Source organism: Fundulus heteroclitus, unplaced genomic scaffold, assembly GCF_011125445.2.
Source record: "Fundulus heteroclitus isolate FHET01 unplaced genomic scaffold, MU-UCD_Fhet_4.1 scaffold_74, whole genome shotgun sequence".
Taxonomy (NCBI): domain Eukaryota; kingdom Metazoa; phylum Chordata; class Actinopteri; order Cyprinodontiformes; family Fundulidae; genus Fundulus; species Fundulus heteroclitus.
Window position 1 is genome coordinate 1,281,678 of NW_023397186.1, and position 25,978 is coordinate 1,307,655.

The following is a 25,978-nucleotide window of genomic DNA, read 5'->3' on the forward strand; positions in this document are numbered from 1 at the left end:
ACACAATCAGCCCTGTTATTTTGAAATTCGATTGAAACCGGAAGTTGCGTTTTACGTGAGCTACGTATCGTCGTCATAGGTAAATAAGTTGGCCAAGCTGTTGTTAGTTGGACTGTTGTCTCCATAATTTGTTAGAGTTATTTTAATGACAACTCGAACACAACCCTTACAAACCTCGGAAAGCAGAGTCAGGAACTGACTTTTTTTTCCCTCCTTTTGTAACAAAAACCGTTATGACTTCGCAACGTGAATGCAAATCCTATTTTCTGTAGAGAGGAAACGGGAGTGTTTTGCTTAGCCAGCTAACAGGGGTTAGCAACACAAATCTCCCCACCGTGCGCCGCTAATGCCCGGTCTATCCCTCGCCTGTTTATTCGTCGGCCTTTACCCTCTGTCGCCAGGCTCAGTCGGCTGTTTCTCCCGAGGAGAATGAGCTGGTTTTTCGCCTCGTCCAAAGGCTCCGGACCTCTCCCTGCCCCGAACAGCCTACAGCAGCAGAGACAGCGGCAAATCGAGTCGCTGAAAGCCGCTCACCCCAGGTATGGTCAACGACGTGTCGTCACCCGAAAACCAGCTCTGGAGCTGGTTAAACATTTTTCTTAACGACCACGTTTCACGGGATAAAACAATGTTATCGCGGTAGTCAAATCTCTGCTTGTTGCCAGCATGGGGGGGATTTCACGACACACAATCTGTGCGTTAGCCTAGCTAGCCATCTGACTTGTTATTCCAGAAGCACATGATCTAACCAGAAAGCCTTCGAAATACTTAATCTTTCATGGCAACGATGGGACAATTTGCTAAGCTACGTCACGGTTATTCACTACTTATTGTTTAATTATCAACGAAGCTCACCACCGACGTAGCTATAGGGCAGCTAGTGTTTGCTAACCCACGAAGCTGTCACCGCTGTTAGCCGCGAAGCTAATTAAATCGATCCGCGACAGCTAATGCGTGTAGTTTGGGTCTGATTACACCAGTTGTAGCTGGCTGACCACGTCCCGTGATCACTCCTGAGGTTGTCACGCGTGTAGTCTCTGGATGAGCTCGTCACTGGTGGAGATTAAAGTATTAGCCATTGTTTACTAGGAGTTATTAGCACGGCTGTGACGAGTGTATTCTGTATTCAGGTAGTGGGGAAAATGGCTCATAGAGATACTTTTTGCTTTAGCCTCTGACATCCTGATCTGGTTGGTTATAGCTGTGAAAGTGTATAACATAAAGGAGATTACACTTTATTTTAATTTTTTTATTATTATTATTATTATTATTATTATTTGCTTAGAGTGCAGTTCATATGATTTCCAAAGGTAATTCAATTCTGTGAACACTCACCCCTTAAGTTTACTTTATAAGTTGTCAGAAATGAATTCTTCTAATAATGCTGTTTCGGGCAGCCCCTATCTACTGTTTTGTCTTTTTTGAAAGAATTTTTAATCAGCTGATTTGTTTTGTTTGCGTGTTTTCTTATTGGACTGCCTTTGGACTGCTGTGATGGGCAGTAAAATGTTATTTTTATTGATAGTTTTAAAGAAGAAATTCTAAAAAAAAAAAGTTCTGCCTTTTTATAGTCAACATCATTAAGCTGAGTAGTCACAGTAGGCCTCTTATTGTTAATTTGTAGTTATTAACTGCATTAATTAAAAAACAGAATCAATACGTTGATTCAATATGATGCTATAAGGCATTTGGCCTCTTTATGGTAATGATATTGTGAAGTACACTGGATAACACCAAATTCAAGGAAAGTATAGCACTGTTTTTTTTTTCTTTTTTTTTTTTTCAATTTTCAAGTTCAAGAAACTTAAAATACAACGTCTCATTACAACAGATCTTTGAAGCTGCAAAACAAAAAACAATTTCCCATGCAGTCTACGTTGTAAATTTTGGAACTATTCCTGAAATCTTTCTTTCTTTTTTTCAAAATCTGTTCCACTTGCTCTTAGTTTCTGAGCTGCTTATTTATCAGAAATCATTTACTCTTGGGTATCTTAAAACATTTTCATCACAGTTTTACATACAAATGAAAGAATCAGTTGTAAAGAATTTGGAACTGGCTAATTTCCCCATGACGCTAAAAGAAACTTAACCATTCTCAGACTAAAACTACAATAACAAATAGCATGTATTGTGATACACTCTGGATATGTGCTTCCAATTATAAATGGTGACGTTTTTATTTAGTTTTAGCTGTGGAATTGAAAACTACTACCCTGGCTTTTTCTTCCACAGCCTTGCAGAAATCCAGAAAGATGTCGAGTACAGAATACCGTTTACAATCAACAACTCCACCATTAATGTTAACATGTGAGTATATCTTTGGACTTAAAGGTACAGTGGATGATCTTCTTTCGGGTTTCAGGGGGATCACCTTATCTATTGGTTGTCCCGCATGTCAACCTCACCTAACGTCGATTAGGTTGCTGTGCACTTCCAGTGTTTATGTATCCAGTGAGTTTCAGCCGTTCATTGTAGCGCCGCTGCATTCACCGTATACTTTGAACATGGCCAAGAGTCGCAAGAAGCGAACTGTCTTAGATGTTTAAGAGGAAAAGAGGATGGTCTGGCTCATGCGCCGTTATTCAGAAAGTGACTTGGGGGTTTCTTTCCTACATTTCCGGAAAAAAAATCATCCACTATACCTTTTTAAATTTACATTTTTTTCTTCCTTTTTTGTTTCTGAATTGCATGACATGCACGTATTTTAAGTGTTTTTATATACATCTAATGGTTCGCCTGTTTGGCAACCCCTTATAGAAACCTGACTCCATGATTCGGTGCGTGTAACACTAACCCTGTTTGCTTTTGTTTCATCAGCCTGCTGCCTCCTCAGTTCCCTCAGGAGAAGCCGGTGGTTAGCGTCTACCCCCCTGTTGGTCATCATTTAATAGACAGCAATAATGGCACGATGATCACCAGCCCCCTCATCACTAATGTAAGTAGCTGCTTCTCATATAAAGTCTTGACATGCTTGATAAATGGTTGAACTGTATGCAACATTGGTTTGTGAGTACAGGTTTGTCTTTACTGGCAATGCTTAATCAACATTTAAAGCCAGACTATGGGTTAATCTGGCCACCTCTAATATTGACTATTATTTAGGAATTCTGGATTAAGAGCATTATTATAGACCTTGTAAATACATAAAGGCTAGCGTTACCGCAGGCAGGCAATGATGAGACTGAGTTAAAGGTTTCTACTACAGCTACCCGTCGTGACATCACATGTTGGACCGTCTGCCTTCTGGAAAGAGGTTCAGGTCCAAGAAGTGCAAAACAAACAGACCGAGGAACAGTTTAAACTCAATTCAATAACCCCACGTGACCTTTCTTTGCTCAGACCGACATAACCCCGTCATTGGGCTGTCCGTCAAGCTAACAACAGCTAGCGTTAGCGTCGGTGTCGTACTGTTAGCCTAGCACGTAGCACCGTTCACCGTTTTGTTTTTCTTGTCTGTCCGCCTGGGAAATTTTTTTTTTTCCGAACAACGCTTTTGTGTTCATCTCGTCTGGAGAGAGGGTCGCATGTTTTCCGCCGGCTGTTCTCCACATGTTAGCAGACTTTAGGACTCCCAGCAGCAGCCCATTAGTCGGTTGAGGTGTGTGGCTACAGGGAGGAGACGGGAGTGTCTGAGCAAACTGCAGTAGCGTCCAGGTGTCGACTTACCAGTAGAGACACTGATTCTGGTCAAATTCAAAACTACTGAAAAGTAGTCAAAATGTAAAACCCTTCCTGTTTTTGGGGTCACCTACTTGTTTCCTCTTTAGTGCGACTGACGTTAATTTCATCACAACCAGAACAGCTGACACTTATAAACAACGCCCTGGACGGACCAGATCAATATTCCAGAGCTCTACCTGTCTTGACATTATATTCTGATTAGTTGTCTTGAGTTTTTTTTTTTTTTTTTTTTTTTTTTTTGAGCAGTGTACATATATACTTTTGATTTAATTTTAACCTGTTGTTTTAATTGTCCTTTTTATTTTAAACCTTGTTTTATGTCTGGCACCAAACAGTGGCAGCTGAGTCTGTCTGGTTGTACAGTGTAGTGAATGTAGAAGCACTTTATTATCAGGAGTCTACAGAGTAATGAAATCTGTCATCTGACTAAAACTGAAACTGAGATTGAGCAATTTAAAGGAAGGTGGTTTCCACAAGACTGACACTCCGTTTGCTTCTGTTATTATGTATGCAGTGCTATCTCTTTTTTTTTTGCCCTCCTACTACCTCTCACTACCCCAGTCACATCCTATTGATATTTCTGAATATGATTTTTTGTGATTAAATCAAAATAAAGTGGAAATCATTTTCTTGCTACACATATATTAAAAAAATTTCATCTCGCTCTCTTTAATTTAATGGGCAGCATTAGTATCGTTTTTACTCTGTTTTTTGTAACTGACTTTATTTTTGTGCTTTTTATTTTTTTTGTATGTTTCAGTTTGGTATGCACTCAGATCTGGGGAAAGTCATTCAGAGTCTACTCGACGAGTTCTGGAAAAGTCCTCCTGTCCTAATGTCTACCGGCCCTGCAGGCTTTCCGTAGTGAGTGTCACCTTGCTCTCCTTTCATTTCTTCGGATCTCAGGTGATCGGCTAGCTTGATCCGAATCGCATATTGATTTGAGCGAAGTAACTGTGATGTTGTTGTGGTACTAGAACAAAGCATCCACTGCATGTTCTGAGGTGTATTGATCTGTGATGTTCTCCCTCACCTCTTGCTGCAGTATGTACAAGCCTTCGGGTATCCCTCCTTACCCTTCCCAGGCTTTCCATTATGGTCCTCGTCACGTCGGGCCCAGCCAGACACCCCCTCCTGGTTCTGGTCCGGCTCCATCTCAGGTCCCCGGGCCTCATCCAGCGGTCGACATTGCTCATGGGCTCCCTCGAGCTCCAGCCCCATATGGTCTGATAACGGAGTTGCCGCTGCCTGTACCGACCGGAGACTCGCAGGTTAGGAAGCTCTTACACTGGTATAGAGGGGAAAGTTAGGAAGTAAATTATTCTAAGCTTTAATACTGTTGGATCATTACACGAAGAGCCTATAAAATTAATTAAAGCTAGCCGTTATGGAGACCGAATGCACCAGATTCACCAACCCCTCTCTTTCAAGCTGTACCACATGTTTTGTAACCCAGTTATGAAACCCTTAGAGGTGAAAGGATAATCATCAGTTATTTTTTATTTTTTTTATATGGGATTATGTTTATTTTGGTCTGCAGTGGGTTTCGCTGTGGGAGTGTTTTAGACGATGACACCCTTTTCAGTGTGATTGATGTGAATAGCTCGTTTTCTGCCATTTGATCGGAGCTTGGTGTGTTGCTTTCGCAGATCTTTTAGCCACCTTTATGTTTTCAGAGAGGTTCTGTTGAAGGGATTTCTTTACTCTACTGTAGGGCTCGGAAATGTATTGAGATTTTAAAAAAAAGATAAGTTTAGACCATATCATTTATATCGAGATGGTCTATGTGGCGTTTATAATTATACTTTTATGTATTTAATCCAAAAAAAATAAAATAAAAAATAAAACAACTGGACTTCTATTCTAATTCAAAATGTCTGGAGTTGTGTGGAGTTGGAACTCTATACAACTCTAGACATTTTCAATTGAGAAAGCTTCCTGGATGAGAAGCGAAACGTCTTCAGCTTCCGAACAGAAGTCCAGTTGTTTTGTTTTTGTAACATTTTTTGGATTGATCATGACCTGGATGACTGAGAATCTTCACAAACACTTTTATGTATTCCAGTAGGTTATTTTTTCCGGTGTTTCACATAATAATCACAGCTGTTGTTAAAAAAATGCCTGTAAGACATTTGGGATAAAGCTTTGATTCACCGGTGCCTTTTTATAAATATAAAAAAAAAAAAAAAAAAACATCGAGATGAATATCGTATATCGGCATTGGTGGTATTATTTTTGCTACTCTACAGTTCTGGCAGTAATCTGCTGGGTTTCTTTAGATGGAAAACATTTTAACCTTTTAATCTGTCTGTATGATTTGATTGAATTAACTCTAATGCGTCTTGAGATGACATGTGTTGCATATTGACGCTAAATGGATGAACTCCTTTGATCAGTGTAGGTAGTTTGAACCAAAGATTAATCAGTTTATTCATGATTTAACGGTGGGGGGTGTTAATGTTTTACAGATTGCCTTGCCTTTGTAATGATCCCTGAACAGCTGGTGCTGTAGTTTCACATCCACGTAGATTCAACGTTATTTATACTGTTTCCTCAATGGTTAGGCAAAGTAGATGCTGCTCCGGCTGGATTTTCTGGTTGGTCGCCATGGCACCAGCCTGTCACATAAGCAGCGTTATCTTTTTGCTACTGTAGTTTTAGTCTCCTAGAGCAAAACTGTAGGTGATTTAAATCGGAGAGAACCAGTTCTAAATTAGGTATTGGCTCTTACCCAGCTCTGTAGTAGCTTTGGTTAGATGCAGTTGGGATCCTTTACAGTTCAGTTTCAAAGCTTGTGCCTTGCAAAGCTTCCTTGTATTTTATTGGGATTGTATGTGACAGAGTTGTTGGGAAGATTGCTGGAGCTGGATGTAGGGTAATAATGGATGGAAAGCTGTTAGTAAATGACTTATTCTTGTTTTAATGTTGTTATTATATTCAGGGTTTCGTCTAGGATTTTTGTGGTGGTGTTTGTTATTTATTTATTTGGGTGCGGGGGGCGTCATCGTCTACTTTGCATATTTGTTAATAAATTTGTGTGTGTGGAACAATAAAATACCTTTACAAAATGATTTATGAATTTGAATACATTGCCTGTATCCACACTACATGAAACAAACTGCAGCATAAAGATATCAGAAGCACACAATGTGAACGGGGTGAATAAGTGATTGAAGCTGTGTGTGAATCAAATTCAGTGAATAATTTTTAGTGCAACAGTTTCAGAGACAAAAACGACTACTTTAAAAAAAACTACATTTACATGACGAGGCAGCAGCAGCAGCTGTGGTGTGCCTGTGAGACAGCGCTGAGGGAAGAGGGAATTTTTACGGAAGCTCTCGCTGCTGCCTCAATACAGTGATTCCAGAATGATACAGTGGTGTGGTGCTTTCGGAAAAGTTGGTATTAAAACAAAAAAAATCTCCTGTTGCTAGTCGCTTTTTATAAGAAAGTCACTAGCGGTGTTTGCAAAGTCGTTAAATATAGCAACAAAGACGCTAAATGCGCAACACTGTACTGTCATCTCTAATTTTCCTTTCCTCCTGAGAGCAGTGCAGGGCAGGATGGGCACAGACATCATATACGTAGACGCGTCATAGGGCGCAGGTTCGCACGTCATCGTCACCGCCATATTGTATGTGGCAGAAAAAAGTTGAGTTCTGTTATTGTGAACGTGGATCAGAGAAGATGCCTCATTCCTGTGCTGCAATAAATACACACACACACACACACATATATATATATATATATATATATATATATATATATATATATATATATATATATATATATATATATATATATATATATATATATATATATATATATATATATATATATATATATATATAAACATTGTTGTCTTCAATATTTCATAAAACCGTGTCACTTGTGAACCTTTAGGAACAGACTTTTTGGGGGAGTATTAAAGAGGTAAAATTAATAAAATGAGAGAAAAAAGTCCTAGGTCAATAAAGTAAAAATAAACAAACACAAAAGTGATAATGTTATGATAAAAACATCATATCATGAGAATTAAGGGGGAACATTTCCAGAATACACACAGTTTGTAGAATTATTTTACTCCTGGAGTAATAGGGCCAGGTTAGATTATTTTAAATATTTTTATTCTTTAGGAGAATAAATTCAGGAGAATGAAGCTAAAAGGATACGAAAATAAACTTGTAATATTACAAAAAAAAATACTATGAATACAAAGTATATTCAGAGATTAAAGTCCCTCTGATACTGTTTAAGTGACTGAGTAACTGCAGATTTGCCACATTTAAGATGGCGGACGCTCTGACGCATCGCAGCATAGGCAGAACCCGCCCAACGACGCGTCTACTCTTATATTATGTCTATGAGGATGGGAGCCGCTAGCAGCTTAGCAGCGAGACAGGAAGGAACAGGTGGTGATAGTTTTTCAAAATAACGTACATTTGAACTTTTCATGATATTTAAAGTCCTTTCAAACACAGATTACAGTTAGCATAAGTGTACAAATATAGGCTATAAATAATATGGAGTAAATATATTTCATTAGCTTTAAATTGTTTAACCATATGTTTAAAAAAAAAAATTATTCTGAAGGTGTGGCTGCTTTTATTTTGCCATGGCGATGCAACGCGATCAGTTACATGTAGCAGAAACCCTGTATATTAATATCTTTGTTTATTCCATTTCTCATTCTACTTATTAAGCAAATACAGTTATTTTATCTTTGTAGAAGCTTGAAAAGCAAACAGCCCTATGAATACTGTACAAAATGGTAAAGTCTTAAGTACTTTACGCAGCATTTTAGTTCAACAAATGAGGTAGTCAGATACTGGTACAGAATCAGTCAAGGGCCCACAAATGGCTCCTGGGCCACACTTTGGACTTCCCTGCTGTAGAGCCCAAGCTATAATGCATTTGCACAGATTTTTATTGTAAAACACTTCTAAACCATCAGATTATTTTCCTTCCACTTCATAGCGATGCACTGCTTTGTGTTGAACTTCTCGCATAAATTCTCTGTAAAATACAATAGAGCTTGTCTTTTTTACGAGACAAAGAGCCGCAAAAGTTCAATACTTTCAAAAGGCACGGTGTTCATGTAAAGTAAGGGTGAAGACTAAAGACGTGGTTCCGGTTTACATGAAAGAGATTTATTGTTATAGTAAAATAATGCAGCTAAACTGTTTCTGTCTCTTCCAGGCGGGCCTGAACGGACACATGTACAAGATGCCTGAGATTCCCGAGTCTTTTCCTGAACTCTCTGACAAAACGTAAAATATCCTGAAATATCCGCCTTGCTATCTTATATTTTTATCCTATTTAAGTCATTATTAATGTTTCCACAACTATTTGCTCTACTGTTTTCTGTTTAATCGTCTCATTTTTCCCCCTCCCATCCTTCTCACCAAAGTCTGACTCAGCTGTCGGATATGTCTGAAAACGAAGATGTGCTGCTGGAGTTCTTTGTGAGTTTGCCACAACTCAAACAGGTCACCAGTGACAAAGAGGAGCTGGTCAACAGTATAGTGGAGATGGCCAGTGAGTTCCTTTGCTGTCCGTGTCGATTTAAAGGGCTGTAGCTGAGTGAAGTTTTATTAAAACGCGTGCAAAACTTGTTGCTTGCAGAAAGAAACCTCCACATGGAGCCACAGCTGGAAGGGAAAAGACAAGAGATGCTGTACAAGGTCCGCTCCTGGGTGACGGTTTTCTCTCGTGGTCGCGCACACATGCACTCTGCAGCCAGATTCTCTTCATTGTCCCTGCCGGTCATGTTGCTTTTTGTTTTCCCGTTTGTCGTTCCCACAGTACGAACAGCTGACTCAGATGAAGTCGGCCTTTGAGACCAAGCTGCAGAGACAGCACGAACTCAGCGAGGTAAAAAAAAATCGCTTCACTCGTCACGGCGTGCTTTTATTTCAGGGAAACGTATTTAGCAGACACACGATTGTTTAAAAGCTTCTTGTGGTTTTCCTCATACACATTTTTAAAAATGTTGGTGTTGCATAGAATTGGATGTGCAAATATTGTAGGATGAAAAGCCTTTGATTTTCGCCCGTTTTACATCTCTCCAGAGTTGCAGTTTGAGCACTCTCCAGGCTCGGCTAAAAGTCGCCGCCCACCAGGCGGAGGAGGAGTCTGAGGAGACGGCTGAACACTTTCTAGAGGGACGCGTTGATATCGATGAATTTTTATCTAGTTTCATGGAGAAGAGAACGGTGAGAGAAGAAACACGCCCGTTTGATTTAACCTCTATCACAAGAGAAGTTTTTAACCCAGGGTTCCTGTATCGTCTTGAGAAAGAAAGCAGCTCCTTTATGGAGGGAAAAGAGAAAATCATATAGATAAATGACTTTCTTGGCATTATCTGTGTTCTAGTTTCTAATAGAGAAAAAAAACCCCGATACTTTAGGAACTGGTATGTCTGCACAGGACACCGGAGAGCGTAAGGCACGGCTTTACAAGTCAAACGATTTGTTAGATGCAGTTGCTGGAGCGCCTGACAGTAAGACAACAAGCACACAGGAGGCCTGGCAGAAACACTGCACGGCGTTACCTGCGTTTGATGGAGTTTGCTAAGAGTAGCGTTGTGTAGCTGGGATGTGGTTGTTGGGGTTTAACTGCCTGCCATCCACACACTGCAAAAACGGATCTAAAAAAAAGTAAAATGTTCTTAAAATTAGTGTATTTATCCTTGATTTGAGCAGGTAAATAAGATGATTTGCCAATGGAATAAGAATTTTGCACTTAAAATTTCAAGTGCAGTATGTCTAATTATCTTATTTTAGGGGTCAAAATACTAATTCCATTGGCAGATAATCTTATTTACCTGCTCAAATCAAGGATAAATACACTAATTTTAAGAACATTTCACTTATTTTTAGATCCGTTTTTGCAGTGCAGATGTCAGGGTGGGTATGTGACTGCGTGTCACGTCACTCCACACAGTTTTGTTAAGAGTTCATACAGACCCCAAATGTGCCTCCTGTTAAACTCTTAGCTGCTGATAATGACCTTTAATGCTGCTTTGAGACATCCTCTGTATCTAGTGACCTATCTCTGTGTCCACATTGTGTTGCTGTGTCAGATGCTCCAGGAATCATGGTCATAAATGTGAAATTAATTATTTATTAGAACAATAATTTTCCAGGGTAGAATGACTTAACATAAAGAAGATTATACTTGCAGCCTGAAATATCATTAAACCCACCTAATGTTTAGATAAATGTCCTTTAGCAAGCTGCACAGAAACCTAAAATGCTCTGTAGTAATCGGTAAAGAACTGGTACCGTCGCCCACTTGTCTCACAAAGGTGAAGTTAATATAAATTGTTAGGTTTGCTGGCACAGACATAACTAGTCCATACATTTTAGGAGATTTGAGATTGGGTCCAATCCAGATGCCTAATCTTGGCCTGCAGTGTCCATTACAAAACCAGCTTTGTGTGTTTTGTGGGACCATTGTTTTGTTGGAAGCCCCAGTTAACCACCTGATTACATACTGGAGGTGACGTTGATTCATTTTGGATGTAGGCCTCTCTCTTCATTGTTCTGTTCTATGTGTGCGGTAAAGCAGCAACAACTGGCAGCGAAACAGTCACAGCCAGTGGTGCCAACATCAGCATAATTTAGACTCGAAGGCATTCTTTGATTAAAAGCCTCACCTTGACCCTTTCGGACATAATTTTGTAATCGTTGGTAAGGAGTGCAACCTCCTCATCTGATCATAAAACGTGTCTCTAGAAGGCTCTTGACCGTTGGCTCTGGGCACATGAAGTTTTTATTTGTGCTTGACGGTGTCACTTTTGAAGATGTTGAGTGTTTTTAACAGCAGGATGATCCCAAACTCAGGAAGGCTTCCTTAATGTCCTTCCCAAAGCCCAGACCTCAATCCTATTAATAATGTGTGGATCATGGTATAAAAAAACAAACAGGATCTTTCATATTAATTTAACAAATAACCTCGTCAGTCAATCTTATTAACTGAACTTATGCAATACATTAAAATAAATTATAACAGAACTAAAATGTATCACTTTCAGTTTTTAAAAAAAGTTGTAGAAAGAAGCAAGGGCTTATTAAATGCTACTCTTGTTTAACTCATCCAGTATATACATTATGGCTATACAGGCTAGACTACCTAAATATCTTCTATAGTATTCATGCATATAATTTCTTATTCATATCATAATTATCCAGTTTATCTAGTATTTTGTAATATATACCCATTTATGTACTATAATTAATCAATATTCAGCCCTTTTCATTCAGTGGCTACAAAAAGTGCATACTTGAGGTGCTAACTGGACCGAGACATTTAAGTAGATATTGAGGGTTTGTGAACAAATTTCGGTCTTTGTATGTAATTTTGACCCTGTGAGAAATTATTATTATTATTATTATTATTATTATTATTATTATTATTATTATTATTAATTGAAGTCATATGTTGTATGGTCATTCCACCCAGAAAACAAAAAAAAAAAAAAAAAGTTTAAGTCAATTTAAAGCCCAAAATTATAACGTTGATTTCCACGATACATCATACTATTTTGAACCACTAGCTGTGTAAAAGTATTAATTTTAAGTCTAAAAGTAGTTTTTGTATCATGTTAAGTTACATTTTAACATGGAAAACCTCCCATTGGAAGATGAACTAATGCAGGAATGTTTTTCTTTCTGCAGCTTTGCCACAGCAGAAGGGCCAAAGAGGAGAAGTTGCAACACTCTATAAACACTCATGGTCATTTCCCTCCCAGTCACTAAACCACGAGGTACGACACATTCACCCTAGAACAGTCGCTGATAAAAAAAAAAAAAAACTAACACTGATCCAATCACAGTCCTCTGTTGCCTGATGGAGAGAAGCTTCCTCTTGTTTTGTCTATCAGATTTACCATCTTCTCAGTCAGCTCCTGACAGCATATTTCTGGTCTTCTATGATTGTTGTTCTTTTTTTTTTTTTTTTTTTTTCAGCCAACAGCTGCCAACAACAACAAATCAAAGACTTTACAGGAGCCGAAAGCACACAGAGTCAACGACGGGCACTTTGAGAAAATGGCAAGACGCCGATGGCAATGACGCCACCACAGGAGGCCGGGACTGGGAGGATGAGCATTACTCACCTGGAAACTGGAGTTATATAACGATTGAACGCGTTGTGGATAGTTTTCTTTAAGCTTTCCAGTTGTTTTGACAGCGATGAAAAATATAGTTTTATTCTGGGATTTATTTTCACATTTTATGTTTCTTGTTTTTGTTTTGTTTTTTTCAAGCAAAGGACACCCACATATCACAAGATTGTTTGGCCTGAACACTTTCTGAAGAAAGTACAAAACGCTTGGCACGTTATCAACAAAAGTAAACCTTTTAAGGTAGCATCACTATGAAAGATATTGAGCAATTCAAGCATCATTATTTATACTGTGCACCTCTGGTTACATGGATATGTCCTCTGTGGTCTCCCTTCCTTACAGAGATGCTGTGCAATCACTGCACAGTAATCATCCCGATTTATTGTTGAAAAATATTGTTTTTGACATTTTGCTCGAGTCATATAACTGGTGGTGTTAAAATACAAGATTATTTGTCAAACTCCTGGTTGCAAAGTTAACTAACCAAAATTCGGATTTTTAAATTTAACAAAGGCAGTGTTGACCTTTGACTCTTGTTTTTGAATATGAAAACTGTAGAAAGCGATCAATTCATTCATTATACTAAACGTGAACCCTGAAAATGTTGGTGTGTTTGCACAGGCATTGATAATTCAACAGTAGGTGGTTGAAGAACCCACAAATCTGCAAAACTAAATGCAGATTATTGTACACCATCTGTGTGTATTAAATTACTGTAAAGATATCTCGTTTTTTTTAGCAATATCTCGACATTTGTCATGTAAACTTTCTTTCGGGAGCATTCGTTGCCATGCGAATAGTTTAGCAACTCTGTTACCTTAGCTGAGTGATCTGTGTCAGTGCAAACACACTGACTTTGCTCTGATATGCACAGCAAGGAGAGCTGAACTGTTTCCTGGTATCTTTTGGACTTGAACTTGGTGATGAAATTCTGCAAAGAAATGGGACAATGTTGGGGAATATTGGGTTAAATGCTACCGAAAAAGCTTGACGGCATTGGATACTGTATTTAAATGTTAATAATAGGCTATATTATAATCAAAGACTCAAGACACCTTGTATTATATGCTCTTATTTAATTTGTTAGAGTAATAAAGCCTTTAGAATAAGTCTTATTGTTGTGAAATGTTTTGAACATGGGGGTTATATAATGAGTTAAATTCACTTTAATGTTACATTAGAAGCTAGAGCTTTTACTAATTAGGCTCAAGTTGACACGGGCCAGTATTAGAATATCACGATATGAGTCAAGATTTCATGGCATTTAAAAACACATTCAAAGAAATGTATTTATTTTATATAAAACAGCTACATTACTCATTCATCTGCTAAAATAATTTTGTCTAAAATATTGATTATTTTGATGCCCAATTTGGTAATTCTCAGTTGTCTTTTGCACAGACTAATCCTGAGTGCTTAAGTAGACGGCAACTGGCCTTTTTCTCATTTGAAACTAGATGATGTCCAGTTGTTGACTACCTACACTCAGGACTTTCATGTCCTGGATGATGGCAAATCAACACCAGATTTTTGCAGCATTTTAACTATTGTAGCTTTTTGCCACTCTGCTTTAAATTATGTAACACTGGATCTATGAGGAGCTGGTTATTTAATTGGACTAACTGCTCATGACTTTATTTTTTTTTTTTCCCCCAGACTGGAAATGTTTCCAAAAAATCTTAATTTCAGCCAGCTGATGGACAGTGCATTGCGATATGTTACGCTATGCTCCATACAGCCACATAGGTTTCATCACATCAGCAGTAAATGACGGAAGTTGTTTTGGGATTTTGAAACCATAACTTTTTCAAAGTCATGGCAAATCCAACTTTCAAGCCTGTTTTCGTAGTCCCATAGCTGGCTCTGCTGAAATGTTGGCCTGCCTGATATCACCGTCACCAGAACTAACTGCTCCCCCTGGCAAGAAATACAGAATCATTTGTGTTTGAGAGCGGGGAAGTGTAGTGTTTTTACAGTGAAAGGGTTATAGGTCCAGGCCAGATGTAAATAGGGTCAAAAATCCAGGAAAGCCCCGGGATCTGATGGTATTTCCCTGTTCTGCCTGAAATCCTGTACTGTCCAACTGGCCCCAATCTTCACTTGGATCTTCAACAAACCTCTGCAGCTTGGTGAGGTTTCCTCGTTCTCCATGCTCCACCATCACCCTGATCCCCTAGAGACAACCCACCATGACTGTGTGTATATATATATATATATATATATATATATATATATATATATATATATATATATATAATTTGTGCGTGTGTTGGAGCCACCTCTGCTGCTTATCAATTATCACAATGTTTGGTTGGTGGTCCAATACCATTTTGTCTGTATCTATCTATTTATCTATCTATCTATCTATCTTAGTGCCTGTATTTACAGTGGAAAAAAAATAATGTATTAGTAAGTTTTCCAACATTCTTGTTGTTTATTATAAATTACTGTTTAAATGCCTTGGTGCACTAAAGTAGCAACATCATTATACAAGCTTTCCTTACAAACTTTACATCCAACGTTTATCACCCCAACAGAAATTAAACCTCACGACATCCTTCTGCTGTCGCTCCATAGGGTGATTTTAAGCTTGAACTGCATTTCTCACTACTCTCCCAAACAGTAAGTGGCGCTATTTCGTCACAGCTACATCTCGGAATCGCAGAAGCAGGGATGGGAATTTCGCCTCTTTTTCGAGAACCAGCTCTTTTGGGTCAGCTCACTAAAATGAACCGGTTCTTTTGGCTCCCTAAAGGCTCTTCAGACTTTTTGGCTGCTTAAATTCATGTACCCCCTACAATCATGTAAAATAATGTGCAAAATGAATCATTGATGGGAAAACATTTATTTTCTTGGGGTTTAAGTCTTTTTCCTGCTATTACTAATTTTCCACAACTTTGTCTTTCCAGCAAGCTTATGTTGGATCTATTTGTGGCCCCTTACTCGATCTCCCCCTTATTTCCCGCTCTCCCCCGTCCCCTGGTTCGTGTGTGAGCAAATGCCACTCCTTTCCCTCTGCTCAGAGAAGGGGGTAGAAAAAGCGGCTCCCGTCCCGTCGTTCATTTTTTAGAGCCAGCTCTCACAGTTGGTTCATTTACGCACACACGTCACATCACGGAAGGCGCGCGTTACGTAGGCAGATCAGGTAAGCTTCTTGTTTACTCTCAACTGAAATAGAATTTAAACATAGCAACAAGTTCCCTTCCAAAATAAACTGGATGCACTTCAGTACCAGGCATTGAGTATATGTTGCGGTGCTGTTAGCTAAGTTAACCCGTGAGTACCCAGAGACACACGCATGCATGCTGGTTGAACGAGAGAAAACTTTATCACAGGATGATTGTAAAATGGTAAACAAGGCACACTTAAAGGAGCTATAAGTAAGATATTTACTGTAAAATTAACCTAAATCATTCTCCTTTGTCATCAGGGAAGGGAATAACATTCCCTATAAACAATCGATCCTCTCCATCAACAATGTCTTAGTCAAGTTTTTCTCCTTTCAAACCTAGAGGTACGGGCCGGAACTACTTCGGTTCAGAGTGTAGCCCGTGTTTACTTCCTGGTTCCTGAACCAATGTATGAGATTTCCCAGGCTTCCCAACACAGACAGAGCGCAGCATTTGGTGTTTTATGTTGGCAAAAGAGCAGCAGCCTGCAAACATGGAAGCCAGTAAGAGAAGCAGACCAGAAATAGAAGAGAATAGGCGAGGCACGTTTATTTATAAAGATGTTTTCAGTAATTAGCTGATTTAAACCACTTTATATGAACAAAACAACAAAAAACAGGGGGGAAAAAAAGCATTGCAGAGACAGAGGACATTGCAAAGGCAAGCACATTGCATTGAAATAGTAGCAGCAGGTCAGATACAGTATAAGACAAGGACTACAAACTTCCACATTTAAAGGCAACTCTGAACAAAAATGTTTTTAACCTTGATTTAAGGGAGCTCAGGGTTTCAGCACTTAAACAGTCTTCTGGGAATGCAGAGTAGGCTTGAGCCAGAAGACCTGATTGGTCTGGAGGGTTGATACACTGACAACAAGTCTGATGTATTCTCGTGCTAATCCATTTAGTGATTTATAGACTAACAGAAGTATTTTAAAGTAAGTTCTCTGAGCTACAGGTAGCCAAGGGTAAGGACTTTAGTTTTTAATGTGTGAAATCCGTCACTCTGAAGATTACCAGAATCCTGTTTACATTTAAAGGTTAAAACATTTCAGTTGAAACATTTTATAACAACGGTTTCTAACAACTGCAGTTTTTCAACATTGACACATTTTGTAAACAAAATAATATTAACGACAGTATAAAAAGATTCTAGCGTGACACCTCCCTGTAGTCAAAACAAAGTATAAAATACAGTTACAGCACATTCTCTCTCTCTGGACAGAGAGCGTATTATTTTCAGCTAGATATCAACCACATCATCATTAAAATACATAGACTGGCTGAAATAGACTAGCTCAAAATATGATCAAAATAATATCTAGCCGTTAAGAGACAAACTACAGTTACATTTTCAAAATTTTCATTGACGAATAAATCTGTCTCCAGATCTGAACGCTGCATCTCCGGCCTTCAGCAGGGACAGCACCCAGCTGCCCCCCATGATTTCTGGTTAGGCAACACTCTATTTGTCTTTGTGGGTAGGACAGCATCAGTGCAGAAGTGGATATAGGAAAGCACAGAAGATGTGTAGCTTTTTAAATCAGTGCCCTCTTTAAGTACATCCCAGTCAGTGTTTCCTAAACAGTCCTGTAGAGCTGTGCAGGCCTCTTCTGTCCATACCTGAATGTTTTTTTTTTTTTTTTTATCACCGGTCTGCTTCTGCAGATCAGTGGCTTGTAGGCAGGAATCAGCTCCACAGAGATGTGATCTGATGAACCGAAGTGAGGAGCTGCAGCAGCTTTGTATGCTCCTGTTTAAGTAAACTTGATCTAATAAATTATTGTCTCTGGTTGGGAACTTAATGCATTTATGGAACTTGGGGAGCACAGACTTTAAATTAACATGGTTAAAGTCCCCAGCAATGATCACAGTGGCTTCTGGATTGCTGTTCCTTTGGTCGATAACAAAGCAGCGGAGTTCCTCAAGAGCTAGCTTAGCGTTAGCTCTTGGCTGTATGTACGTTGCAGTGATTATCACAGAGCTGAGCTCTCTAGCCAGTTTAAATGGTCTGCACTTAACTGCAAGGTATTCCAGGTCAGGTGAGCAGAAGGTTCCTACGGTCTTTGCCCATGTGCACCAGGAGAGAAAAGTAATGAGAAAAATGTTGTTTAATCATATAATCTTAATATTCAACAATAATATCACAATATCATGTTTTCCTAATAATCCTCCTGCCTTACTTGTAATATGATTTAACATACATCATAATGTTCTTTTGATGCTTCTGAGGACAATATCAATTTCCCTGCCCCAGCCTTTGTATTTCTTAAATGTTTTTTTTTCTGTGTTTCGACTTTGTTAGTGACATTGTGTTTTTATCTTTTTTGTACGGTGACCTGGAGTGTCCAGAAAGGCTCCTTTTTTAAATAAAATGTATTATCATTATTATTATAACTGTCCTTGCATCCTGTTGATTTACAGAGTAAACTAAAACAGTTTGCAGGCTCCTAACTGTGTGCAACCTGATTTCATTTTTTCCTTTAGTCCCAGTGAGTCAGTTTTGTCAAAAACGTAACATCTGTGCTAGGGCTGGACGATATAGAGAAGGAAAAAAAAGCATATTGATAAAATAGAAATCATATTGATCGATATAGATCAAATTCAAAACATATTTTAAGTGCAGCCTTGGCCATTACATGCTGTTGCTTAGCAACCTATTTTTATATACAAAACACACAAACACTGAATTCAAACTCAACCCATTATTCAATCAACTTTTTAGCAAAACTGCAAGTTTTTAAAAAAGAAAAAAAGAACGCGCGCTCTCTGAACTCATTGAAGGGGGCGGAGCTTGGTGACAGCATTCCTGGGTCTGTGTTTGTGATTGGTTGGAAGGATGTAATGATGTAATATTAACCTACATGACTAGAATGCAAAAGGAACGAAAAATGTTCTTCTATTGAACTTTTTATTGACCTTTTGTTTTCTATCATCGATACACGTCTATCGATATATATATATATATATATATATATATATATATATATATATATATATATATATATATATATATATATATATATATATATATGTATATATGTTGTTATTGAATTATTATCGTCCAGCCCTAATCTGTACAGTTTATATAACCACAGTGTCTCTGTTTGTCAGGAAACATGTCAAGACAGCTGGGAGACAGCCATCGGAGGTTTCTACAGAACATGATGACCCTTGGCATCACTAATGAACAGGAAGCAAAGGCACTTTATCAGAACTGCTGTGAAACACACAAGGGTGAGTTACTTTTCTATTTGTGTGAGAAACCCTTTACTGATGGAGCATGACGGATTGTTGATCGCTCAGTGACTAGAGAAGCATGGTTCCTCTAATCATAGGTGCAAGATGTTTATAGCTCCAGGACTCTGAGTTGTAATTTCACACCCTAATCTGAAATTATTCTCTAAGCCCTAAATACAAATGTAGAAATATCATATATCACAGATAAATTGACACATTTTAAGTGAATGTATCAAGTCGTCTAACATTGAGCAACTGCTCGGTTTTAGAAGCTTTTAGAAGCTGATACATTTTTGCCTTCTAGCACAAATAGACAGTTTTTAAAGCCAACAGTTTTTGTGTTTATGTTTTTGGTTTTTCTTTGTGCAGCCCAGTGTGCTCCTGACAAACTGGATGAGTTCATTGACGCCATAAACTCCAGGCTGCAGCCCATGTTCATGCAGATTAGAAAAGGCATGTCCGAGGAAAATGGTCACCAATACTATGCCTTGGTCAGTAGCTTTAACTTCAGATAACCTTGCAGCGTTAAAGGTGCTATTTCAAAGATATAAAGGAAACATTGCTGGTCTGTGTGCGTATGCAGGGATTATTGCATTAGATTGAAAATGACAGAACCACTGGTCCTCTGCAGGTCAACATGGCGGAAACTGATATCACCAGGATGACGTCAGATTACGCTGACAATGAACTGGAGCTGTTCAGGAAAGCGGTGAGAGGAGTCTACTGAATTTTAGCTCCCAAGTTTAAGAAAAACCCATAAAAGTATTTGGAATATTGTTTTCATTTAAAGTGTTAGTTAACATCATGTAATATCCGTTTACTGGAAGGGTGGGTGTTGAGCTTATGTAGTTTTTTATTCTAAAAATGTGTTGTGAATCTCTTAATTCAGATGGACCTAATTGTTAGCTCTGAGAATGGGAAGGTCTCCTCCACTGACATTCTGAACTGCACGGACACAATGACCTCTAAAAGTCTGAAAAAGAGTGAAACGCAGCACCTTCTGACTCGACTTGTGCAGGAAAAGTGGCTTTGTGAGGTAAGATACTGCTTTCTGCTATTTTTTTTTTTTAAATAAGGGTGGTTTGTTTAACAGATAAGCTATACACTACCGAGGAAGTGTAAACTTGAATTATATTTCCGTCAGCTGATGCTTGACAGACACAAAAGTTATGTTTTTTTTAATCTGCATTTTATCCATGAATCTGTGTGCATTCTGAGCCGGAGTCTCAACATTTCATTATGATTACATAATGACAATAAAGATTCTTCATTTTACAAGCCTTTAGCTTGAAACTCGATTTCAAAGCACATTTTTTTGCATTTCAAATGTCTGGCCTCTGCTTTCTAGTTTTGACCCAACATTTAGTAATTAATTTTGTTGAAGCAGGTTTAATTTCTCTGCCTTGCATAAGTATTCATGAACCTTAATCCGTTTTGCATTTTGTTACATTCCAGCAAAGTTTCATATGTTTTTGGAAATTTTACTTGATAGATCAACGCAAAGTAATGTTTGATTGTTAAATCGGAGAAACAGGATACAACACTAATTCTCCTTGGGGCTTCATTAAATTCAGTGCAATGTGTTCAGCGCTCACTTCCGCTAGTGATAGTTTATGCTGCTGATACATGAATGCCAGGTGTGGTTATCAGCTAAGGATGGAGACAGTGAGGGGTAAAAAGAAGTGCAGAGAAAATGACAGTGCCAAAAGTGGGGGATCATTTTAAACTTAATGGAAAAGAGATCAACGCTTGTACCGCAAAACTGAAATATAATTCTATAATAGCACGTTCTCGATACTGCAACTCTTAAGTTCTTTTTTGGATTGTGGAGTAGTAAGGAAGACTACACAGGAGCTAAGCTCAATCATTTACAAACACTTACGTCTTACCTGCTCCTTTATGAAAAAACGTCAATTCAGAGCACTTTACTGCAACAGTGGCCGGTGCTTTTTTTTTTTTCTTCATCCTCTCCCTCTCTGCTTCCCTCTTTTTTTCACTGTCTTTCTCGTTCAATTTTACATGGTCTACAAGGGGTCCGGCGCGCAGCTTGCTCTGTGTCTCTCTGCACTGCGTTTGATAAATTTTTGCAAAGAGAGTGGAGATTCTGATCGCTTTGATCCGTCTGAAGAACGGATGGTGCTGTCACGTTTAGGTTTAGGACTAAGTTGTCAATTAGGTTTAGGGTTAGGTATAAACCGGTAAAGGTTAGGCTTAGGGCTAGGGGTCAGGTCTAGGCCATAGAAAGAATTAAAAAATGACGGCAAGTCAATGGAAGTCAAGGCACAGGCTTCACTATATACATAGAGAGAGAGACAGAGAGAGATGTGTGGGCTGTCTGATTTGCTCCAAAGTTTGCCTTATGAAGTTAAAATTTAGAGCTTTATGAGATTTTTGCAGACAAAAGACTTTAGTAGTGCAAAAGAATCAAGCGCAGCCAGTTAAATTGTTGGGGTGAACTACTAAGAGGATTTCTTTTGGTTTTCCTTTTGCCCTTCTTTGCAGGTCAGATTTGTTCAAAGTACAACTAATAGTTGTACAACCAACTGAGCCACACACCTGAGCTGTGGCTCTCTGCAGCAGTTCTAGAGATATCATGGGCCTCCTGGCTAGTTCTCTCATTAATGTTATCCTGGCCTGGCCTGTCATTCGGGTTAATAGGTCACTGTCTTGTCATTCTGTTATGTCATTCTCTTTCCATGTTTATATGTTGGACTAAACATTGCTTTATGAGATATTCAAAGCTTGAGATACTGTTTTATAATCTATTTTTTTCCCACTGAATATATGGTCTGTTTATTTGTCTTCATGCTGTTTGTTCACCAATATTCATACAATACATAAAAGACATTTTTAAATGTAATGTGACAAAATGTGAAAAAAAGATGGAATACAAAGGATAGAAAGGTTGATGATTGCTTTGCTAAGTTTATTAATGTGTTCGTAGTTTAATCTGTTGCTGTTTTTTTTTTAACTTAGAGACGTGGGGAGTACACTCTGTCCACTCGATGCATCATTGAGATGGAGCCATATATTCGTGCAATGTATCAAGACCAGGTCAAAGTGTGCCACATCTGTCACAACATCGCCTTTCAGGTAAATGTTTATTTTATTTACGTTATACAGCTACACTTCCCCTCCCCCAAAAATGTCATGCTCTAATTTTCCACTGGTTTCATCCGCTGTGTCGATTTATCCAAAGGCTTATGCAACTTCACAACATTTTTTTTTTCCGTAAAGAGTTGCCAGGATTTTGTAGATATGTTGAGATTCGGACCACCGCACAAAATATTCTCCTGCATAACCCAAAGATTCTCAAAGGGGATAAAGTAACAACTCTGTGGTGGCCAGTCCATGTGTGAAAATTAGGGCTGCACCGATCTGAATGTTTGGGTCAATATCAATATGCAATAATAATGTTGCTGTTTGGCCAATAAGCGTTTTTTACAATATATACCCTACCCATTTGACACTATGAAAAAATCTACATACATTGGTACTCTGCATCAGTTGAACCCCTGTACTTCAACACTAGAACTGTCACATGGTCAAACAAATACAACATATCCAACCCCCTTCCTTCCTCCTCCAGAACAACGTACACAAACTGGATCCATACTGATATGTTACAAAATCAGGTAACATCGTGTTAATCCAGGTGGTGACCTGAATTTGATTAGGGGGAGAGGCGGTATACAATTGACACACTTACTATAAATTCCTGAATTAGATCAGATCTTAGTTTCATTTAATTTATTCTGCTCAGTCCAGCTCAAGCTTCCCTTCAAAAAGCTTTAAAACTTATGCAAACGGATAATAATAGGTATAGTTAAATGACGTTCTTTTCTTTTTTTTTTCAAAGTGCCAAATCTGTGAGAATCCCCTCTGTGGAATAAAAATACATAACCCGTGTGTGGCCAGATACTTCAAAGGAAGAACGGATCCACACTGTCCAGCTTGTGACGACTTCTGGCCACATGAAATCCCTGGTATATATTTGTAAATTGTTTTAAAATAACTATTTTGGCATTTTCACATTAAATTTTAGGAACAGCAGTAATCTGATAGGTTTAGTTTTGCTAATTATTTTTTTATAACAAAAAGGACACCTGAGCATCATATTCTTTGGTTTCTTTCTTTGCAGAAGTAAGAGGACTCCGTTCTCAGTCCAAGAGATGAGGACTTCAACTTTGCTTTGTTAGTTTGCTAAATTTTTTAAATATTTTTCACAAAAATTTTGTTTAATCTCTATTTCCTTTAGGTTTTTATACAAATAAACTAGCGTAGATTGTAATTCATGAGTGTGTCTTTGATGTTTACACACGTAAAGAGCAATAATAAACAGGATCTCTAACCCGCTGACAATTTATTTATTAGCCTGATCCGTGTCCTAGCCATTGTCAATAAAATTATTCTTACAAAGAGGAGGAGGGGATTTGTTCTGTAGAATGACTTCTTGTAGTATATATATATATATATATATATATATATATATATATATATATATATATATATATATATATATATATATATATATATATATATATGTATATATGTATGTATGTATGTGTATATATATATATATATATATATATATATGTTACATTACATAGTGTTGTTTACAAGTTATGTGAACATACAGAACTGAAAGAAATGACTGGCTTAAAACTAAATGACTTAATTAAATAAAGAGATCAGTTGTTTATGCTGTACAAGGAGTGATAAGTTCTTTTTTGTGCGATCTTTTTTTCTTTTGGTTAGCTTTCATTATTTTATCCTTTGAAAAATCTCATGGAGCTTAGAATCTATTAAACAGTGGCCAGGCCACAAAGGTATAGTATACAATAATAATATGATACAGACAGCAGATTAGTATACAATTATTTGTGTTTAACTGTTCAGAGGTACCCCTCTCGTATTTTAGTTTAAATTAAAATACAGTTAGGTCCAGAAATATTTGCACAGTGACACAAGTTTTTAAATTTAAATTTCACTAAGACAGACAATACGTGTGTCCCATCTGGCATTATTTTGGTACCTTAAATAAATCATTTTTGGACAAGAGATTCCAGCCAGTTGTTTTTACTTGATAAGCATTTTTTTATGCATGTATTGAAACATACAGTATCTGCACTGTTAAAACAACTTTTTAGTTAAAAAATCTTGCTTGTGGAGAAAGTGCTTCTTTTTTTTTTCTTTTTTTCTTTTTTTTTCTTTTTTACTGTTCACATGTAATTAGTAAATTCCCACAATGCATAACGGACTGGTGTGCTTTGTTCATGGCATATTTTATGAAGTTCATTAGTTAAATTCCTTATGTTCAGGTTTTATTTAAACAGATGCTATCTTAGAAACTGGATTGGCGATTTAAAACAAGTATAATTATCTAAACTTGCGTTCAATACAAAACAATGTGTTGTAACTTTCCTGTCCAAATCGCCCTATTTGAGCTGCAGATAACTTTCTTATAGATCAGCTAGGCAGCGCTCACTCACATGTAGAAATTAGTTACTATTCTGGTTGTTAAGTTTCTTCTCCCAGTCTACAGTTTCATGTCAGTCATGTTTAAAGTATGTTTGCCTGAGAGCAGTCCTGCTTTAGGATCTTCAGGGTGACAATTAAAGAAATACTTTTTCTGAACCAGGGATAGAAAAAAGCATATACAAGTGGGTTCAAACAGGAATTAAAATACACCATCCAGGACACAATAGCCCAAGATGAAGCATTATTGGAGATGTCTTGTCCTGCAAGAGACGGGTAGTAATACGGACAGAAAGTCATCAGAAACATGAAGATAATGATACCAAGAGTTCTGGCTGCTTTCTTCTCAGATTTCTTTGCTGTGACTCTAACTGTGGTGACTGTGACAGCTGCAACGTGAGACTGCATGGCCCGTGCCTGCGACACCGCCTCCACAAACACTCTCATGTACAGAATGACAATAACCGAGCAAGGCACAATAAAAGTGAACACAAGGTCGATGGTTCCAGAGATGTAGCTGATGACCACCAGACACTCCCCATAGCATGAATTGTATCTGTCCGGCTGCCTAAGGTGGTCCTTTAGGATGAGGCCATTATATAGAAGAGAGCAGGCCCAGCACAGGCTCACAGACACTTCAATTCTACTGCGAGTGATTTTTGTGGGGTACTGCAGGGGATAACATATTGCTACGTAGCGATCTATCGATATGAGCACCATGTTCCCCACAGAGGCTGAGGTGAGAGTGAAGCCGACAATGTAAGACAGAGCGCACATGACATCACCCAGCAGCCAGCAGGGCTCAATGAACCGCATCGCTTCCACCGGCATCACCAGCAGCCCCACCAGGAGGTCCGAGGTGGCCAAGGAGAGCAGCAGCATGTTGGTAGGGGTCTGCAGCTGTCTGAAGTAGGATATGGAGATGATCACCAGTAGGTTCAGAACAACAGTGGACACGGTGATGGAGGAGAGTAGTGTGTAGAGTAGGACGGCCTCAGAGCGAGGTCTCTTCAGTCCGCTGCAGGATTGGTTCAGGTACTGAGGATAGCAGAGTTCAACTATTTCCACGTTGTCCATCTTTAAGAATGGAGCACATGTAGAGCTGCTGATTTCACAAAGCTGTCTGAACCATACAAACCTCGCTGTCTTATTTATGAATAATGATTCTCTCTACTTTTTATGCCTGCTAAGCTCCTTATCCTCTGCCGCGTCTGTGTGGGAAACTCCCTTAGATTTCTCTGCTCCCTCTCATATTTTGTCATCCCTCCTCCTCCTATTAC

General features: G+C 38.4%; 3 protein-coding genes across 4 annotated transcripts; 2 read left to right on the forward strand and 1 right to left on the reverse strand.

The window, feature by feature from the left end:
* Positions 1-67: 67 nt before the first annotated feature.
* vps37a (VPS37A subunit of ESCRT-I) lies at positions 68-13,921 on the forward strand. Its single transcript, XM_012866975.3, has 12 exons — positions 68-539; positions 2,233-2,307; positions 2,818-2,935; positions 4,442-4,545; positions 4,727-4,952; positions 8,881-8,951; positions 9,092-9,219; positions 9,307-9,365; positions 9,487-9,555; positions 9,753-9,896; positions 12,363-12,451; positions 12,654-13,921. Exons 1-11 carry the CDS (start codon positions 430-432, stop codon positions 12,441-12,443), a joined length of 1,185 nt encoding a protein of 394 aa, XP_012722429.2. The 5' UTR covers positions 68-429; the 3' UTR covers positions 12,444-12,451; positions 12,654-13,921.
* A 1,908-nt stretch (positions 13,922-15,829) lies between these two features.
* Positions 15,830-23,576, forward strand: LOC105929217 (non-structural maintenance of chromosomes element 1 homolog). Of its 2 annotated transcripts, none has more exons than XM_012866903.3 (8): positions 15,830-15,956; positions 19,095-19,217; positions 19,590-19,711; positions 19,852-19,929; positions 20,110-20,256; positions 22,197-22,313; positions 23,080-23,206; positions 23,362-23,576. In XM_012866903.3, the coding sequence occupies exons 2-8, from the start codon at positions 19,100-19,102 to the stop codon at positions 23,394-23,396; spliced, it is 744 nt and encodes a 247-aa protein (XP_012722357.3). In that variant the 5' UTR covers positions 15,830-15,956; positions 19,095-19,099; the 3' UTR covers positions 23,397-23,576. The 2 variants fall into 2 exon arrangements, with proteins under 2 accessions (XP_012722357.3, XP_021174376.2); XM_021318701.2 differs by lacking the exon at positions 15,830-15,956 and adding an exon at positions 15,974-16,087.
* A 1,033-nt stretch (positions 23,577-24,609) lies between these two features.
* LOC118561852 (trace amine-associated receptor 13c-like) lies at positions 24,610-25,775 on the reverse strand. The gene has a single exon (XM_036134112.1). The coding sequence runs from the start codon at positions 25,773-25,775 to the stop codon at positions 24,783-24,785; it is 993 nt and encodes a 330-aa protein (XP_035990005.1). The 3' UTR covers positions 24,610-24,782.
* Between the last annotated feature and the right edge of the window lie 203 nt (positions 25,776-25,978).